Raw genomic sequence first — 21,110 nt, 5'->3', positions numbered from 1 at the left:
AATGTTATGTCTATGTTTATTATATCTTTCCCTTATCGGATGAATGTAGTTTTCATTTGCACTCTATTAGATAAATGATATATTTCGAACTGCAATTTACAAAACTTTTTATTGGATATACTTCCCTCGTTATATTGGACGTAAAAGTTTTTTGTCTATGTTTAATAGACTCACAAAACTTACATCTCATATGCCCGCATCTGAAACTCCCAGCAACCTTAGGGAAAAAGGATACACTGGGATTTTTGCAGACCTCTGGTCGTGATCTGCTGGGAGCCAGGATGTTTTTTAAGGTACGGGCTCTTCTGAACATAATCTGTGGGTTCTTAGGGGCGGTAGGGTTGATGACTTATATGCCTCCCTTATGTTGGCAAAAAACAGGTCCAGTGTTTTCTTTTCCCTTGTGTGGCAGGATAAATACTGGGGCACATTTACTTACCTGTCCCTGGAGCGATCCCCGATCCGGAATGTCTGACGATAATGAACTCTGCTGCAATTCACTTAGTGTAAGTGGATCGTCTTGTGACACAATTTTAAAGTTAAATCCCACACTCAGTCCGAACCCATCTGATTGTCCGACACATGAAAGTCGTCGTGATTGTGCAAAAATCTAATCACGTGCAACACAATTGCCCATAATGATGGAGAGTAGAACAGGTCTATGACATCCTCCTGGCTCTTCGAAGAGCCCCAGCCCTACATCCCCGTCTCCTTCTTTTCCTCAGTTGTTGGGGGATGTCAGGTCTGGAAGCATGCTGCCCTGATGTGTCACTGAGCTCCAGCAGCTGCTCCCTAATGTAGACAAGAGACCCCCGGCTCCATACAGGCTATCCAGACACTAATATAGTTCTAAGTGAAAAAAACTATCCTTGGTCTGTTGTCCATAATGCAATCTCTCTTACGTAGAGTAATATAAGTAAAAAAAGAAAGAATAAGAAAAAATAAGCTCATAGGTAAGCAGGAGCATGTCACTCCATGCGGCGCTTTCATACATAGATACATACACACACAGATACACACATATACACTCAGCTTTATATATGAGTGTACACAATGAAACCATCATCACATTCAACACAAAATAAAACCTTACACAAATCTTTACACCAAAGTATAAAAAAGTTATTAGCATCATTTAAAAAAATCCATTAAAACATAATAAAACCTTCATAAATTTGGCATCTCAATTGCCAAAAGAGTAAAGAGGTGCTAGTGCATATTCATGTTTTCATCAATTTTACCACAACATTTTTTTCCAGTGTATGACATGGAATATTCAGTAGTATGACACAAAGCATGACAAATTGGTCCCTGTTCCCATGGGGCTCACAATCTAAACAACCTACCAGTATGTTTTGGAGTGTGCGAGGAAACCCTTGAAAACATGGAGAGAACATACAAACTCTTTGCAGATGTTGACCTGGGTGGGATTAGAACCCAGGACTCCAGCGCTGCAAGGCAGAAGTCCTTCTCATGATAAGGACATTGTTTTGACCTTATACAGATCACTGGTCAGCAGTGGCGTTGCTAGGGTGGTAAAAGATCTGGGGCACGGGCCCTAATGCATATATATATATCGCCAACACCGGTACACAACCCCCTCACATTTGGTTATTCCAATAACAACTTTACTGAGAGTATATACAGCTACAGATAACACAGGATAAATCCCTACTTGTTACATCCAGTGACTGCAGGAAATTAATTTAATACAAATATGTAAATGAGCCTAAAGCACTCGGGTGATCTCAACTGAGGGACTCATAGCTCCTTCGTCCACTAATTATGCACGCCCCCTGTCCTGCCTGCTCTTCACAGACAGCTACTGATGTCAGCTGTCTGTCTGCAAATCTTGTACATGCAGGTTAGAAGTGCAGCTGAACAAGGAATGGTATTCTTGAGCATGCGCAAGATTTGCAGGCAGTCAGCTTACGTCACCTGCTGTCTGCAAAGTGCTGGTGGGACAAGGGGGTGCATAATAAGTTGCAATAGCGGTCAAGGTACAGTAAAAGAGAACAGAGTAACAGTACAGTCATGGCCAAAAGTTTTGAGAATGACACAAATATTATATTTTCACATGATCTGTTGCCCTCTGATTTTTATGTGTGTTTGTCAGATATTTTAATCACATACAGAATTACAAGTGCAATCATAATATGAGTAACAAAAGCTTTTGACAGTTAGAATGAGTTAATGCAGCAAGTCAATATTTGCAGTGTTGACCCTTCTTCTTCAGGACCTTTCTGCAATTCTCCCTGGCATGCTCTCAATCAACTTCTGGACCAAATCCTGACTTATAACAGTCCATTCTTGCACAATCAATGCTTGCATTTTGTCACAATTTGTTGGTTTTTGTTTGTCCACCCGTCTCTTGATGATTGACCACAAGTTCTCAATGGGATTAAGATCTGGTGCCATGGTCCAGGCCATGGACCAAAAATCTCTATCTTTTGTTCCCTGAGCCATTTAGTTCTCACCTTTGCTTCATGGCAAGGTGCTCCATCATGCTGGAAAAGGATTGTTGATCACCAAACTGCTCTTGGACGGTTGGGAGAAGTTGCTCTTGGAGGACATTCTGGTACCATTCTTTATTCATGGATGTGTTTTTAGGCGAGACTGTGAGAGAGCCGATTCCCTTGGCTGAGAAGCAACCCCACACATGAATGGTTGTAGGATGCTTTACAGTTGGCATGAGACAAGACTGGTGGTATCGCTCACCTTGTTTTCTCCAAACAAGCCATTTTCCAGATGTTCCAAACAATCGGAAAGGGAATTCATCAGAGAAAATTACTATACTCCAGTCCTCAGCAGTGTACTCCCTGATGTTTTTTCTGGAGAGAAGTGGCTTCTTTGCTGCCCTCCTTGACATCAGGCCTTGCTCCAAGAGTCTCCAGCTCACAGTGCGTGCAGATGCACTCATCCCTGTCTGCTGCCATTCCTGAGCAAGCTTTGCGCTGCTGGTAGCCTGATCCCAAAGCTGAAACAATTTTAAGAGACAGCCCTGGAGCCTTTTTGGCAACAATGGAACCTCTCTCCTTGAATTCCTTGATGATGCGATAGATTTTTGACTGAGGTGCAATCTTTCTAGATGCTATACTCTTCCCTGCTAGGCCAGTTTTGTGCTGTGCAATGATGACTGCACGTGTTTCTTTAGAGATAACCATGGTTAACAGAAGAGAAACAATGTTGCCAAGCACCAGCCAATTGTCCAGTGGTGTGATTTTTACTTAATCATGACAGATTGATCTCTAGCCCTGTCCTTATCAACACCCACACCTGTGTTAATGAAGCAATCACTTAGCTTTTTTTTTATTTTCTACAAAATTACAAATACATTCCAAATACAAACAACACAACAAACATAAAACAATACATCATTAAGAATTTTCTGCGGCTGCAGTCTGGGAGGGGCAACCTTTTAGTTTTATATTTTAAGTAACTATTTTCATATCGGGCTAAACATAACCCTTCTGTTACCTCAGTTGGGCTGAGCACTTTAAGTGATCTTAGAGGCTAGACCGAGTAATTTGTAGGATCTTACACAGCACATAGTCAATCCACAAAAAAGGGGGACTTCTCCCTTAGGACCCATTTTTCTTTAATTGTACAAAGATGCGTGTAATTTCTCGCCAACATGATCTCGTAATGCCTGTACATGTTTATTCTGTTGCGGACTTCTATTAACTTAAATTTTTGTGCCGTCTTCCAATTTACCGCTATACATTGCCTTGCTGCAATCAGGATGTAAGTAATGATCCATCTCTGTGCTATTGGGAATTTTTCAGTCCCTATATGTAAGAGAGCTAACTGTGGGGAGATGACGTTCTGTGCTTGTGTAACAATATTTATCAAGTCACTAACTTGCGACCAAAAAGGAATTAATTTAGGGCAAGACCACCACATATGGACTTGTCCACCTTTAATTCGGCATCCTCGCCAGCACCAAGGAGAGGACGTTCCTCCCTTGGAGAGTCTGTCTGGGGTAAGATACCATCTCATATGAATTTTTTTAATTTGTTCTAAGTGGTTTATGCAGGGGGAACACTGAGTGGTCCACCTAAAAGTTTTTGCCCACTGCTCAACATCCCATTCCTCATTCAAGTCCAACTCCCATTTTTTCATGTATCTCAACTTGTCTCTTTCCCCCTGTGAATTAAGAGTATTATATACCATTGAAATACCCCTAACTTTTCTATCAGAGGGCTCAAAAAGTTTTTTAAGGGGATGCAAATGAGGTTTCCCTTCCTTTTGCCCCTTTGCTAATGTGCTTCTTATTTGTAAATATTGAAAGAAAACCTTATTCGGGAGGTCAAATTGGTCCTTAAGGGTTTCAAAAGACTTAAAAACATTTCCTTCATAGAGGTCTGAGATTATATATAAACCTTTATTAGCCCACAACTCAAGTGTCATATTAGGGATCAGTAGTTCTAAGGCACGGATGGACATTTGTCCCCTTTTTAAACCTATACTGCCACCCACTGAGTTCCATGTTTTAACTGTGTATTGTAGTGAAGGCATATTTGTGGGAATTGTTACATTCCCCAAGCAGGCCGCTTCCATTACTAATCTTAAGGGTCTCCCCCCTAAGACACTCTGTTCTAGGGTTATCCATTTATGGCTTTCTCTCGGGTTCCAGCATTCTCGCAGTGCGTCAATAGAGACTGCCTTATAGTAAGTTGCAATGTCTGGCATTGCCATGCCTCCTTCATTAAAAGGGAGGTACAGAGTCGCCTTTGCTACTCTTGGATATTTATTATTCCATACAAATTTACTAAGCATAATTTGAATCTCTCTTAAGACTCTATTAGATATTAATGTGTGCAGGCATCGGAAGACATACAGAATCTTAGGTAGAACTGTCATCTTACAAAACTGGATTCTTGCCACCCAAGATAAGTAAATTTTGCCTAATTTATCAAAGTCTGTTTTCAGATTTGTTTTTAATTTAGTTAAGTTCTTTCTAATTGTCTCATTCGTTGTTTGGCACAGAATAATTCCAAGGTATTTTATGCCTTCCGGTTTCCAAATTATGCCGCACTTATTAAACATCTCCCTACAAGCTGTGGATGGAATATTTATTGGGAGAGCAACAGATTTTTTAATATTCAATTTATAATATGAGATATATGAAAAACGCCCTAGGATCTGTAGCAAGTGAGGAAGCGATTTTTCCGGCTCTTGGAACGTGATAATCACATCGTCAGCGTATAAGGTGATTATGTGCCTTTCCCTACCCACTGTTATACCCACAATTTCTGAATTAGACCTCACCATTTCTGCCAGGGGTTCCATTACTAGCGCGAATATTAGGGGTGATAGAGGGCACCCCTGGCGAGTGCCATTAGAGATATTAAATGTTGAGGATAAGAAACCTGAAATCAAAACCCGCGCAGACGGCTCCGAATAGAGGGCTAAGATGGCCTTTTGGAATTGGTCAACAATACCAAATTTGGAGAGGACTTCTTTTAGGTAGCCCCAATGCACCCTGTCAAATGCCTTTTCGGCGTCTAAAGACAGTAATGCAACCGGGGCTCCTGTTGAGTTTGCCACGTGGATCAGGTCCATCATCCTTCTTGTCGCGTCTTTGGTTTGTCTTCCATATACAAACCCTGTTTGGTCTGTAGCTACCAGACTGGGAATTATTCTTTCTAATCTGTTTGCTAGCATCTTAGAATATATTTTTAAATCACAGTTAATCAATGCTATTGGCCTATAATTTTCTGGGATAGGGCAGGCGTTCTCTTGTTTAGGTATTGCTCTAATTATTGCTTCTGTGTTCGCCTTTGATATCTTTCCCCGATTTTGCCAAAAATTAAAGGTTCTAATCAAAAATGGATTGAGGGCCTGAGCAAAGTTAGAATAGTACATATTTGTCAAACCATCCGGCCCTGGGGCCGAGTTAGGTTTGAGACCCTTTAAAACCCATTTTAATTCCTCTTGATTGAAAGGCAATGCCAGATTATCGGCTTGTTCTTTTGAAATACTGGGGAGTGAGAGTGAGGCGAAAAATTTACGAATTTCCTCTATAGAAGGGTGCAACGTATCCTTATCCTCTTTTAAATTATATAGTATAGCATAATATTTCCTAAAGGCCTCCGCTACCTCTCTAGGATCTCTTAGCTGCGTTTTATTACTTTCTTGAGTAAGGATTATTCGCTCTTTTGCTGTTTTTTTTTTAATCTGTTTAGCGAGAGTCCCGCTTGCTCTGTCTCCCAGGGCGTCATTTTGGAGCTTTAATCTCTTTAAAGATCTTTCATAGTCTGATAACATACGTGCTCTTAATATGGCTCTTAGTGACGAGAGATCATTACTAACAGAGGGAGAGGGGTTTATTTTATTAGAGTTTTCTAATATGGCTATCTGTAGCAAAATTTCACGAATTTCTTTATCTTTTGCCCTTTTTTCTCTAGCTGCTATCTGCTTAAAAACTTCTTTTATGTGTAGCTTAAGAGAAGTCCATAGAGATTCATCATTAACTTCCTTATTATCATTAATTTCAATGAACTCCTCTATAGCCCTAGAGATCAAATTTTGTGTATTATCTTTTTTTAGAAGAGAATTATTTAACCTCCAGGGGGAATTCGTGAAAGCAATAGAGCTTTCCTTGATAGTTAAGAATATTGGGGCATGATCCGCCCAGGTTATTTGACCTATTTTAGAGAATAGGCAGGATGTTAATGCTAAATTATTTACCAGATAAAAATCTATCCTCGAGTACGAGAGATGCCTAGAGGAGAAAAAGGTATAATCCCTTTCTTCCGCATGTTGATACCGCCACACATCATGCAACCTCTCTTCATTTATTATCTGTGCGAGATCTCCTTTATCACCTCTCGCACTCGAAGAGCAATCCAATTTTCCATCTGGCAGGGCATTAAAATCCCCCATAATAATAATTTTCCCCTCTGCGTTGTGTTCTAACAGAGCAACCATTTTTTTAAGAAAGGTTTTTTGACCTCTATTTGGGGCATAAATTGTCACAAAAGTGTAGGGAATGTCATTTATTTTACCCACCACTATAATGTATCTGCCCTCTTCATCGATCTTTTTCCTTGCGAGTTTAAACATTACAGTGTTTTTAAACATCAAACACACCCCCGCCTTTTTGGTATTGGCTGTTGCGCAGATAATCAAGGGGAAGTCCCGGTGATGGAGCCGAGATTCATCTTTTTTAAGCAGGTGGGTTTCTTGTATCCCTATTATGTCTACTTGAGTATTAATTATTTCTTTCCAGAGTGAGGTGTGCTTTTGTGGAGTGTTCAGCCCATTAACATTCAAAGACATTATTTCAATAACCATATCTTAACCACGTTTTTCATTGCTATAAATACAGTCTTATTTATTTCAAATAATCTGCCCCTCCCAGAGCAGGAATCCTCATAAATACAAAACACCACTACAACCACATATTTAATAAACAAAAACATTGAATAACCAGCTAGACTATTAGCCGGCAAGAATTTTAACAAATCCAGTGTTCTCAGACTGGATAGAGGGCAAACTTTCGCCAGGAAGAAGGTACTCCCTCTCCTATATTAAGGTAGAAAAAGTTCCCCTCCACCTGGTGTCTCCATATTGAGGGTTTACTGTCCCTACCGCTCCCCCGTAATCCCCTATTTTACTACCGACCACTCCTGTTCAATATTACTCTTAGTTTTTTCTGGAGCCTTACATTTAAACAGACCCCACTTTTCCAATAGATTTTCAGCCTCTTTGACATTATTACATGTATAAGTAGACTTATCTTTTATAACAATTAATTTTACTGGGAAACCCCATTTATATGCCAGACCTGTTTCTCTAAGTATTTTAGTTAGTTCCCCGTATTCACGTCTCCTTTTCAAGGTTGTCGGTGACAGATCAGAAAAAATCTCAATGTTCCCAAAGGGTGCAGGGAACTTTGGGTTTCTACGGGTTTCTTGTATTAGGAGGTTTTTAGTTTTGAAAAAATGCATCCTTAAGATGGTGTCCCTTGGAGTGTCTGCTTTTAAATGCTTTGGTCTCGGGATCCTATGAATACGGTCTATTAGCATATCTGTCTCCTTTGCTTCTGGTAATATTGCGGAGATAAATTTACCTGCATATTCCTCAAGAGCTGAGTCAGGGACCGCCTCCGGTATGCCTCTCAGTCGTACGTTGTTTCTCCTTGATCTATCCTCTAAATCCCCTATTTTTAACTCCAGGTTATTTAACTTATGTTCCATTTCGGTATGCGAGGTCATTAGGTTATTATGCGACCCAATTACTTCCGATAATTTAGTTTCCACCTGGTCTATTCTTTCTCCAATTGATCTTACTTCTTTTTGTAATTCCCCCATCATGTCCTGCATTTTTGTTAGGAGTTTAGATTCAAATCTGTCTAGCATACTCTGCATTACCTCTACTGTAAGTACTCCTTGCTGATTTGCAGAGGAGGTTACGGTATGCGCATCTCTCGCAGACATTGCCATGGCTTTTGAATGGGCGTCGGACTGAGAAACAGGGGGGATCTGGGGCGTTAATCTAGGCTGGAAATTAAAACGTAAAGAGTTAACTCCCTTTGATATATTCGAAGTTGGGTCTCGTACAGAAGATTTATTTTGGGCGCGGGTTAGTTGGTTTTTTAGTTTAGGCGGGGTGTTTTTTTTTTAGTAGGTTTTTCCCTCTCGTCATTATACCCAGGCCCTGAAAAAAAACCCAGTTAGTCTGCCCTATTTCCCCCCTTCTGCAAGTTGACAGTATGGTCAATTTTAAGAGATTGGTGAAAACACAGCGTTTATTTTTCTTCGTCGCTCAGTGATATGGGGAGTGATAGCTTACTTAACCTTTCCAGGTTATGAACCGACCAGAAAAGAAACAAAACCAAAAAACAGCCAATGTTCCCCAAACCTCAGACAAAATATATTGGAGAAATGACCGCCAAAAGCAATTGTTTTGTTGCCTGCAGAAAGACGGTTAGTCCAGGAGACTATTGCACAATTTTCCACTAGCTTAGTCCATTAGTTCCAAGGTTTGTTAACTAGTTAGAAGTGAGACAGTTTCATAGCAAGTGGTTAGACAGAGTGTAGTTAGATGGTTAATAACTCAATAAGCCTGAGACCTCCACTTAGACCAGCACATACCCGCCTTAATAAAATTCAAAAAGCCAGTGCAAGAAAAAAGCTGTCATAAACAACTAACACAACACTCCAGAATAGTTTGGGGGACCTCAGCGGGGAGAAAAAAAAAACAGGCAGGTTACAGAAGATTGCCGTTTTCCGCATCAACGACAGCTTAAAGCCACGCGGAGACATACACTTAGTTCATTAATTCCAGGAAGATAAGTTGTTAGTTAGTTAGGAGGAAAGCTGTTGAGTAGAAAATTAATAGGCAGAAATTAGTTGGATGGTTAGTCACTCAGTCTGAAACTTCGGCTTAGTCCAGCCTATACATGCTTTAATGGTATTATGCCGGAATAGTAGTAGCAAATAAGTAGCAAATTAGTAGGCAGAAGTTAGTTAGATGGTTAGTCATTCAGTCTGAAACTTCAGCTTAGTCCAGCCTATACCTGCGTTAATGATATTATTCCGAAAAAACATGCCCAATAGAAAAAAAACGGACATAAGCAACTGACAAGATAGGCACAGCACCCCGGAAAAGTTAGGGAAATTTCATTAGGGAAATGAGAAGCAAGAAAAATACCGAATTTTGCCATTTCCAACAGCCGCAGCAGCGGTTTAAATCCCCAAGATGGCATACACATAAATACAGGACAAGTTCCCCAGGGCCGTTGGGTTATAACTTCACCACCTTTCCCCGTCTGTAAGAGATACTATACCGGGGCTTCAGACGTCGGACGATGAGGATCCCACTGCCTGGAAGGCAATGCACACGGCTCATTTGAAGGGCTTGTAGACAATTAGAGCTGCTGTGGGGGTCCTTTCCAGCCGGCTCCCGCAGATCGGCCGGGACAAGATTCCTCCTGCTCCTGCTTCTTGGGGCCCCGGTCACTGCCCACATTCACGCGGTCCACGCCGCGGTCCACAACATCAGCTCGCCTGCACACCTCGAGGGGACCGGCCGAGCTCGCCGATCGGAGCTCCTCCTCAGGACCAACCTCGTTGCCGCGGCACAGCGCACCTCGCCTCTGCACGTGGCGCGCCGCTGTATTGGGCCTTTCTGCGATCCACCTGTCGGTCTCCGCGCGATGGTCCCGAATTCAGGGCCTGGATGAGGTGTCCATCGGCGTGCCTTCACCCATGCGTCCAGCCCGTCCTCAACATGTCTCCCTTCCCAGGGCAACGGACCAGAAGCGCCACATTCCCCGCGTGCACAGCCGGCAGGTAAGCGTATAAGGGGATAGAGGGGACGGAGAGCTCCCTCAGAGCATGGAGCTAGTAGCCATTACTGCGTCTGGCTTAGCTGCTCCTTTTGAGGGAGGCCTGCAATGAAGTTGAAATGTGTTTTAGGGGAAAAAGTTTATTTTCTAGGCAAATATTGACATTGCAATTAATTGCTGTTAAGCTGATCACTCTTTATAAGATTCTGGAGTATATGCATATTGCCATTATAAAACCTGATGCAGTAGACTTTGTAAAAATTAACATTTGTATCATTCTCATCACTTTTGCCATGACTGTAGAATATAGCAGAGAATTGGAAGAACCAATAAATCTAATCTAATCTTATTCCCCAAATAGTTCCTGCCTTTGTCTCTGTTAACTTTACTCACTGCAGCTCGGCCCTATCCCTCGTGGGTAAGAAAAGGAAGAGGACTTCCTGTCTGCTCAGGAAAAGATTTGAAGAGACACAGAGCACAAAGGTGTGCTTCATGGGCAGCCCGGAAGAAAACTTGACTCCTCTCTTCAGAAGTTGACCCATGTCTGCTTATTTGTGAAACAAAAAAACTGCTGTAATTTAGCTATCATGTCTGGTTGCCAGATAATTTTAGATGAAACAGGAAGTACTTTTAACTCTTTACCAGCAAGTTTTACCAGTTTGTGAGATAAAATTCTGGAAACAGGCCCCCCTTTAATTTTATTCAAACTATTTTGTGTGAAAAATATGCAATTAGGTGACAATTGGCAGTGGCCAAACTCTCTTTCACAGTAACAGCTGCTAATAAACTCCTTTTCAGCACAAAACGGAAGTCAAACAAAACAAATCAAATAAGAAAGTGTACATATTATGACAGAAGTGAATGACCAGGTGGTGTAAATCTGGAATTTATGAACAAAGTCATGACTCAAATACTGCTATTTCTTTGTTGACTTAAATGATATTCAGGTTAACACAAATTTTTATTTAAAATGTTGATAATGATGAAGTAAATTGACAAGCCATGAGGGAGCCAATATTACTTTACTTACCACATATATTACTTAATAAATATACTGGGAAACAATAGAAAGGAGGTATACGGCTCACAAATCCATTGTTAGTTCAATCTGCTATATTCAGTGTGAACGCTGCCCAGGATGCATAATACGGAAGTCCTGTGTCGGTCCAGGTGAAATTGTAATAGACCATTTCTGTACTAAATGGTACCTTTAAAAAACCTGTCAGCGTTGTTTAAAAGTGCCTTTTAGTACAGAAATGGTAGACCCTTACTAAGGACGAAATATGTAACGTCCAAAACGCGTAGGTCCATCTGTACTATATTTTTTATCTTGTATGTAAGTTTACTACTTCCTTTTTTTTTGTATGTCACATTTTTCTATTTTTAATGAAGTCATAATAAAGAAAATGGATTTTTAACTTCAAGTATGCAAGTGCTGGATCACCAACTTGTCTATTATTACTCAACAAAACTAATCTTTACTACCCTAAGGAGTCTTTGCACAGCATGAAACTATAGGGCAGTGATAACTAACCTATGACCTGTGAGTGTAAGAGATCTGGCAAGCTAGACATGGGGCAACTCTCCTGTCTCCATAACACTCACTTTACCGCAATTTGTATTCAGACAGCTGGGAATACAAGAACTATGTCCCGCAGTGGCCCTGTCAGCAACAGACGGCTGGACCAAGGTCCATTCCAGCAACTGCAGGGGAGATAAGAAAGTCATGAGATATACTCATGCAATATGCAGCAAGTTGTTGAAGACAAACACCCACTGCTTATACCTGTGATCAGTGCTAGCACCAATTGTAAGCATTAACCCTTCCGATGCCCCGGCGGCATTTAAGAGACAAACAAACGTTCCAATTGTCGCTCCCCGCAATATAATTGGGGAGCAGCAATCAGTTTCCATGACAGCCTCGGGTATTTGTCAGAATTGAGGCTGCATGGCATCTACAGTTTTGTCACTGTGAGCCAGTGGCTTATTGTAATGAATATGGTGTAAAAATGCCATATACTGCAATACAGTAGTATTGCAATATATGGTAGGAATGATCAGACCCTCTAAGGTTAAAGTACCCTGTAGGGTCTAAAAATAGTAACAAAAAAAAGTAAAAATAAAAATTCAAATCACTCTCCTTTTTCTAGAACTGATATGAAACATCATTAACAATAAAAATTACAAACATGTTAGGTATTGGCACGTCTCAAAACGCCTGATCTATCAAAATATAAAAGCAGTTATTGCCGTCGGGGAATCCCGGAAATAACGGAAACTAGCGCCCAAATTTCCAGACTGCTACTTTCACAATTTCACTACTTCTTAGTATACAGCATGGAATAATAAATAGCGTCACTGAGAAGTAAAATTTTTTATGCAGAAAATAAACCCTCAAACAGCTCTGTACTGTACAAAAGTTATGGATTTTTGAATGTGGATAGCGAAAAAAGAACCAAAAACAAGTGTGCTTGTTGTTTTCTCCATTTTCTTTTTTTTTTACATACATTTAATTTTTTTCAAAACAATTCTCCTCCATGCTCTGGTTTCATAGGCTGTTACAGGCGGCTGTATAGGTGGCTACAGGCTCTACAGCAGGGATGGGCTGCACTTCAATGGGGAGGGTGCAGCTGTTTTGGGGGAAAAAATGGCTAGAAGGTTGGAGGAGTGTTTAAACTAGAGACCTGGGGGGAGGGCAAGTACACTTGTGCAGGGCTCTATAGAGAGCTGGGAAGAGAGCTGGGAAGTGTAGATAGAGAGCTGGGAAGAGTCATAGTCCATGGGGGAGGATGGGGGGCTGGAATGAGATTGTGGAATAAGGACAAAAGGAATACGGACAGGGAAAACCATATAAAGTGTATGTACACAAATGCCAGAAGCCTCACAAACAAAATGGAGGAACTGGAACTCTTGATGTTGGAGAGGAAATATGATATAGTGGGTATCAGCGAGACATGGCTGGACAGTAGCTATGACTGGGCTGTTACTATAGATGGTTATAGCCTTTTTAGAAAGGATCGTATAAATAAAAAAGGGGTAGGGGTTTGTTTATATGTGAATTCTTGCCTCAAGCCTGTCTTGCGAGATGACATCAGTAACGCAAATGCAAATGTGGAGTCCCTATGGGTGGAGATAAGAGGAGGGAAAAAGAATAATAAAATACTACTAGGGGTTTGTTATAAGGCTCCAAATATAATGGAGGCAGCAGAGGAAATGCTGATGCGGCTTCAAAGCATGGTGAAGTACTTATCATGGGGGACTTCAATTACCCAGATATTGACTGGGGGGGCAGAAACCTGCAGGTCCTTCAAAGGTAGCAGGTTCTTGTCAACAACAAAAGACAATTACCTGTCGCAACTAGTCCTGGAGCCAACAAGAGGGGGGGCACTGCTGGACCTTATCCTTACCAACAGACCTGATAGGGTATCAAAACTACAGGTTGGGGGGAACCTGGGGAATAGTGATCATAATATCATTGATTTTGTATTACGCTTTACTAAGAGCGTTAGTGAAGGGGCAACCAACACTCTAAACTTCAGGAGGGCAAATTTTCAGCAACTAAGGGAAGACCTTAAAGGCATAGACTGGTATAATGTTCTCAAAGACAAAAGCCCCCCCCAAAAATGGGACTTTTTCTCATATATTCTGAAAAAGTCCTGTGAGAAACACATACCTTATGGGAAAAAGCATAAAAGGAACAAGAAAAAGCCTATGTGGCTAACTAGTCTTGTAAGGAAAGCAATAAGCGAGAAAGATAAAGCGTTTAAGGTGCTAAAACGTGAAGGTAGCAATGAGGCATTACAGGATTATAGAGATAAAAATAGATCCTGTAAAAAGCAGATAAAGGCCGCAAAAATAGAGACTGAGAGAAATATTGCCAGGGAGAGCAAAAATAATCCCAATTTTTTTTCAAGTATATAAATGATAAGAAACTAAAAACAGAGTGTGTGGGTCCCCTTAGAAATAACATGGGGGTCATGGTGGAAGGAGATGAGGAAAGGGCCAATCTACTGAATGTCGCCTTCTCAACTGTCTTTACCCAGGAAAATCCCCTGGTGGAAGACACAATGAGGAATAATGTAAATTCTTTTTGGAATATCAACAGTTTAACCCAGGAAGAGGTATGGTGCCGCCTCGCAACCACTAAGATAGATAAATCACCGGGGCCAGATGGCATACACCCCCGGGTTCTGCATGAATTATGTACAGTGATAGACAGACCATTGTTTTTAATATTTGAAGATTCACTGAGGACTGGTTATGTTCCACAGGACTGGTGCATAGCAAATGTGGTACCAATATACAAAAAAGGATCAAATAGCGATCCTGGAAACTACAGACCCGTGAGTCTAACTTCTGTGGTGGGGAAAATATTTGAGGGGTTTGTTAGAGATGCTATCCTGGAGTATCTCACTGTGCACAACCTTATAACCCAGCGTCAGCATGGGTTTATGAGAGATCGGTCCTGTCAGACTAATCTGATTGGTTTCTACGAGGAGGTAAGTTCAAGACTGGATCTGGGAGACGCTGTGGATGTTGTATCTCTGGACTTTTCAAAGGCATTTGACACGGTGCCACATAAAAGGTTGGTATATAAAATGAGACTGCTGGGAATAGGAGAAAATCTTTGTATTTGGTAAGTAATTGGCTTAGTGATAGAAAACAGAGGGTGGTCATTAATGGCACATTCCCAGATTGGGTTGATGCTACCAGTGGAGTGCCACAGGGGTCAGTATTGGGGCCACTTATTTTTAATATTTTTATTAATGACCTTGTAGTGGGTTTACACAGTCAAGTTTCAATATTTGCAGATGATACTAAGCTGTGTAAACTGAGGTCGATAGTTTAGCATTACAGAGGGATTTGTGGAAGCTTGAGGAGTGGGCAGAGAAATGGTTGATGAGGCTTAATGTAGATAAATGTAAAGTTATGCATTTGGGCCATGGAAACAAAAAGTATAATTATGTTCTAAACGGTCAATTACTTAGTAAAACTGGAGCTGAAAAGGACTTGGGGGTATTGGTGGATGGTAAACTTAATTTTAGTGACCAGAGACAGGTGGCTGCTGCTAAAGCAAATAAAATTATGGGATGTATCAAGGGATGTAGATTCTCATGATAAAGGCATAGTTTTGCCCTTCTACAAATCCCTGGTCAGACCACTCATGGAATATTGTGTACAGTTTTGGGCACCAGTGTATAAAAAGGATATAGTAGAGCTGGAACGGGTGCAGATGAGAGCAACCAGGATTATTAGGGGAATGGGGGGATTAGAATACAATGACAGATTAAAAAATTTGGGATTATTCAGTTTAGAAAAAAGACGACTGAGGGGAGACCCCATTACAATGTACAAATACCGGAACGGACAGTACAAGGATCTCTCCAAAGATCTTTTTATACCTAGGCCTGTGACCAGGACAAGGGGGCATCCTCTACGCCTAGAGGAGAGGCGATTTTACCATCAACATAGACAAAGGTTCTATACTGAAAGAGCAGTGAGACTGTGGAACTCTCTGCCGCAGGAGGTTGTTATGGTGGACTCTATGTACATGTTCAAGAGAGGCCTGGATGACTTTCTGGAGAGAAAAAATATCACGGGTTATGGGGATAAAACATTTATTTAATTCTTAAAGGTTGGACTTGATGGACTTGCGTCTTTTTCCAGCCTTATATACTATGATACAATGTGCAGGAGCACTTCCTCCCTCCCACTGTGTGAAATTACATCAGGCAGAGAGAGTGAGAAGTGCTGAGTGAGCAGGGGGAAGGGAATGTGTGTCTGTATGTGTGTCCCTGGTAATGCCCCCCCCCCCTTCTGTTTATTAGCATAATTAAAAAAATTGATTTCTAATAGGAAGGAGGCCCTGCATAACGAATATATGAAGATTATCACAGTCACAATATCTCCATCTATGAGAAGTGTCCCTGGTTTATGCTTGATTTTGATGTTAGATTTCCTATAATCTTATCCAGAGTATTTACTTATGCATCAGAGTCATCATTATATGTGTCATACAGTTAAATACAGTAAAACTGAATTCTGTTGTCTTTAGGGCTGCATTCAGTTGCAACTAGTAACCGCATACTGAAATCAGATTTGTATGGCTACAAAATCCATAGTAAATCCATTATAGAAAGCTTCATTGAGTCTTGTGTGATGAGAAAAAAAAAAAAAATTGATACAATTGACTGCTTACAAAGATAGGGTCTGTAGGTTTGTTCTTAAGTTGAATTTGTATGTAAGTCGGAACTGTATATTTTATAATTGCAACCCCAGTCAAAATCTTTTTGGTCTCTGTGACAATTGGATTTTAAAAATGTTGGGTTGTCATAAGAACCAGGAATAACAATAAAGCTTCATTACAGACACCTTTGATAACTGTTACAGCTGATTATTGCAGCCTAGGACTAAAGTACAGTAAATTACAAACATCCAGAGGTCCGTTTGTAACTAGGGGTCGTCTGTAAGTCGGGTGTTCTTAAGTAGGGGACCGCCTGTATAGTATATTGGCAGTTAATATTTAAACCAATGGAGTTATTCCGCAAAAACCTTGCATGTGTACAAAAAAAGCGATTATGAATATGAAATCACAGAAAACTAGAACAAAATAAACATCTGAAAAGTTTTTAATCATGCAAACTAGTAAGATTTCTTTGAAGTATTGGAAGTTTCTCGCTTGTTTAAACCAAAACTGTATGCTAAGTATACTGAATCTTTTCCCACAAAAATAAATCAATCTGCTTGCAGATAGAAATCTATTTTCATGGTCACAGGTTCATTGAAGTCCTATATTCTTACAACACCTAGAAAATGATGATATCTATGACAATTTATACATTACATATACTATTTTTACTTTTACAAGTAGCTGGGGGATATAAATTATATATGTATATGTACGTATTTTTAATGTCAAAAAAGACAAATAAAAATTGTAATTGCTGTTGATATTTTAAAAATGGTTTATTAAGCAGGGAACCAAGATATTTTATGAGAAAATTTTACTCTTTGTTGGGTGTAAAGAGTTTGACACATGAGCCCTAATAACAAATATTTCTCCCATTATTATGTTTTGTTTTCCTTCTTCCAATCATGTGTAGCGCAGCAGTTCCTGTAGATGGCAGTGTTCTCTCACAGACGGCTTAAATGGATAGTATATGTGCCTTACATATAAAAGGCAATCTTGACAAAATATAATTATTCCTTCCATGATGTTGTTAATTACAAATATAATTACTACCATGCATTGTTTATAGGATCACCCTTATATTGGTATTAAAATGTAGGGGCTCTTCTATTTAAACAAAATATAGGCCCAATAGATTGCTGCCAATTATATATGTTCTCTTCCATGAATTCACCACTTGTGAACGCACAATAAAAGCTAAATTTGGTATGGAGTGTATGTTAAGAAACTGCCCCCCCCCCCCCTGTTCCTATTATCATCCATGTCACAGCATTTTACAAACCCATTTAATTTATTTTAAACCATAATCCCATTTAGATTTTTCATAATCATTATTTGTTAGAGAAATATGGTAGTGGCAGAAAATAGATAGGTCACTGGAAGAGTTTCTTTATGGAAAACACATATGCTCAGTTTCACTGAATGCCAATGCTCAGAAAAAAGAGCATGTTAATATATAATTTACTATACTAACCATGGCTATACCCAAATAATGTACACATACATGTTATCCGGCCACATGTTTCATGATTCTGTATGTTATGATCTAGTCCCTTATATCCCTAATAATAAACTGTTTTGTTTACATTTACCTTGAATGTTACCTCTAAAGAGGTTGTTGTTACAGCACTATGCAATGTAACCCTCAACCAATCAACCCATGAAGAGTTAGTGTCTTCACAGTGCTCAAGTCGGAAAAGCGGCATGCTAAGCATTCTGCCCATTATGAGATCCCCTGCCCCCCATGTTTATCACATCCATATACCAGAGTGTAGAACTGTATGTCCTCACAACATCTCTGGATCTCTGTGTTATTGTGATAATGTGATCAGCAGGAGATTAATACAGATCCTACACATCAGCCAGCATAGTCTCCAATCAGCAATTTCAGCACTGAAGTGCAAATTGAGGACTCAGATTGAGTTTGCATTCACATTGCGTTTTGAATCGCAATACAAAAGTTGGGAAGAGGAGATTTTCCTTATTACATTACTGTTAACATTTGCGTTTACAAAAATGCAATGTCTTCGCAAGCATGAACATTGCTTTATCATTTGTGTTTTGTACACACAAATGTTAACAGCAATCTAATTATGCAAATCTACTATCCTTAGCTGTTGGATTGCGTTCCAAAACTGAATGAAAACGCAATGTGTAAATGTAGTCTAAAGGGGAAAGATATCAGATGTGAGCAAATTTGAAGTACATAAAACTTTACTTTCCGATATAAAAAGGGATTTTTGATATCAATGCTCCTCTTTATATTTTATTTATTTTCTAAATAGTGTATTGCTTCTGACATTGTGCACACATACACATTACAGGATGTTAAACCTAGAACAGTTCTATATATTTGTCAGCCATCCCATAAGAAAATGATGTCATCAGAATAGGAGATCACACTATTAAGAGGAATGATTTACAGAATTGTCTCAGGTCATTATTCCTTTTTTAGGATTTTTCTTATGCATTTACCTTTAACAACAAACCATCACATGATCTTGCGAATATACCAACCTCTCAGCACATCACTTCCTTACATACCTGCTTAAGTGGCCTTCCCTACTTATTGCCCACTTTTAACATTTTACTACCTGTCCCCTCCACATACCAAGGTATTCATCAGCCTGCTTACCTGACAATGACATACATGACCAGAACGTTTCCAGAGAGCCCCACCACGCAGATCATGGAGTACAGAGCTGTAATGATGATGGCTATAATGATGGAGTTGGTATCTTCATGTTCATGCTCTCGCCCATTGCAGAAATAAGACTGGTTTCCATCTGGTCTGGTTGTGTTACCCAGGGTACCAACAGGACATCTCATGGCTGACAACGAGCCATTGAACCCTAGTTCAGCAGTGCTAGTATTGAGAAGGCTGTCAGGGAGCGTCAAGGAGCCGTTCATAATAATGTCCATGTTGACAGCAGCTACAGATACTTGAGAGGTATGACAGGCTAGGATCTGAGCGTAGGATCTACAGTCCCCTCAGTCTCTTTCACATCTTCCTCCTCCTCTTCTGCTACTTCCCCCTCTCCCCCTCCTCTTTACAGTCACATAGAGAAACCTTTCAGCCAGCTAGTAACTAGGCAATGACAGAGATGGCAACATAAAGCAGAGTCCTGGCTCCAGGTTACACATAGAAACGAGTGGTCTTTGAAGAAGCAGTGTCCATGTGCCTAGTGGTGGCTACTACCTGCTGCATCTCCATAAATACCACACCTCTTAGCTCACCATTATCAATCTAGCTGAGCATCTCAGGCTGACACAGCAGAGGGCTATGTGTACTAGACCATGTTAGCAGGGCTAAGCAACTGAGTATTATTACATATAGGGATGACAAATCAATAGACAGAGGGCATTATATTCCAAATCTTTTTGAGTTTCATTTTACCAGATTTCACCAGTAACCATTGTGATGTATGCTTCACTAGTCAAGGTGTTAATTCAACTACATTGGCAATTGTACCTGTGCATTGCATAGTCAGCATTTCCGACTCTTCTTTGGCTATCATGACTAAAGTAAACAGCTGAGAAAGGCACATAAAAGCCAAATGTTCATTCCCATTGCACACATTAAGAGGGTTAGCAGAGCTTTAAAGCGTTTTTGCTTTCCTACACACTTTGATTATCTCAATTGCAAGAAATTAAAACCTGCTGAGTTACTACTGTAAAAGAAAAAAAAAACATATGTGCCCAATACATATCAATAACATCAACCAAGCTTGTAGTTTATTCATTTTTTTAATCAACTGTTACAGGGAAATAATACTATTGATTATGTAACAATGACAATTGTCCATCAGATAAATCATACAGAAAGTCAATCATAAGATTTTTCTGATCATATTTACTTCATCAAGAGAAAAATGTAAAGATTAGATGACTATTTCATATCTTTTCCTAAATGGCAGGTATTTTGGAATAGAATGAAAATTATAATTATGTTTAAAAGGGTACAGAGAAATTTCCAAAGATTTTTTTACACTGAGGGTGGTGCCACACTTTTGGTTTTTGGACCGCTTTAAAGCATGCGTTTTCAGTCCATTTAAACACGGACTATAGAACTCATCTTGTGAGAAATTTGCATCACCATGTAACACCATGTAACCATGTAACACCATGTAACAATGGGCATAACGTTTATATTTTTTTGCTTACTGAGCTGTTTTAGAGCTTATTTTTCGCGGGACAAGCTGTATTTTGTAGAAGGTATCATGTAGGGTTAAATGTTACTTTTGATCACTTTTTATGCGCTTTTTATGAGGTCAGATGTGAAAATTTCATAATTTTTGTGAAGTTTTTTTTACGGCGTTCACCTTACAGGTTCAGTGACAATTTTATTTTATTGTACGGGTCGTTACGGATGTTGCGATACCCAATATGTTGTATTTTTTGGGTGATTTCCACTTTTTTATGTTTTATTTGATTATTACATGGGATGGGAGTTCGCAGGACTTTTATTCTTTTTTAATAATTTTTTTAATTACACTTTTTTTAAAAACTTTTTTTACTGTTTTATTTTGTCCCAGGGTGTGACATGAACAAGTGATAATTCGATCACTTGTTCATTGTAATATACTGCAATACATTAGTAAGATCTAACAGCATGATCTAACA

General features: G+C 39.8%; 1 protein-coding gene across 3 annotated transcripts in view; it reads right to left on the bottom strand.

The window, feature by feature from the left end:
- OPRM1 (opioid receptor mu 1) overlaps positions 1 to 19,670 on the bottom strand; it is a 158,992-nt gene extending 139,322 nt beyond the window's left edge. The window contains exon 1 of one of the 3 annotated variants that reach the window (XM_072140977.1): positions 19,123 to 19,670. In XM_072140977.1, coding sequence (XP_071997078.1) covers positions 19,123 to 19,409 — 287 coding nt within the window. In that variant the 5' untranslated portion in view covers positions 19,410 to 19,670. The remainder of the gene's footprint in view (positions 1 to 19,122) is intronic. The other 2 variants (XM_072140979.1, XM_072140978.1) reach the window with 2 other exon arrangements.
- Positions 19,671 to 21,110: the final 1,440 nt, after the last annotated feature.

The sequence above is a fragment of the Engystomops pustulosus genome, chromosome 3 (genome assembly GCF_040894005.1).
Source record: "Engystomops pustulosus chromosome 3, aEngPut4.maternal, whole genome shotgun sequence".
In the NCBI taxonomy this organism is placed as follows: Eukaryota; Metazoa; Chordata; class Amphibia; order Anura; family Leptodactylidae; genus Engystomops; species Engystomops pustulosus.
This window is presented reverse-complemented; position numbering and strand designations above follow the sequence as displayed.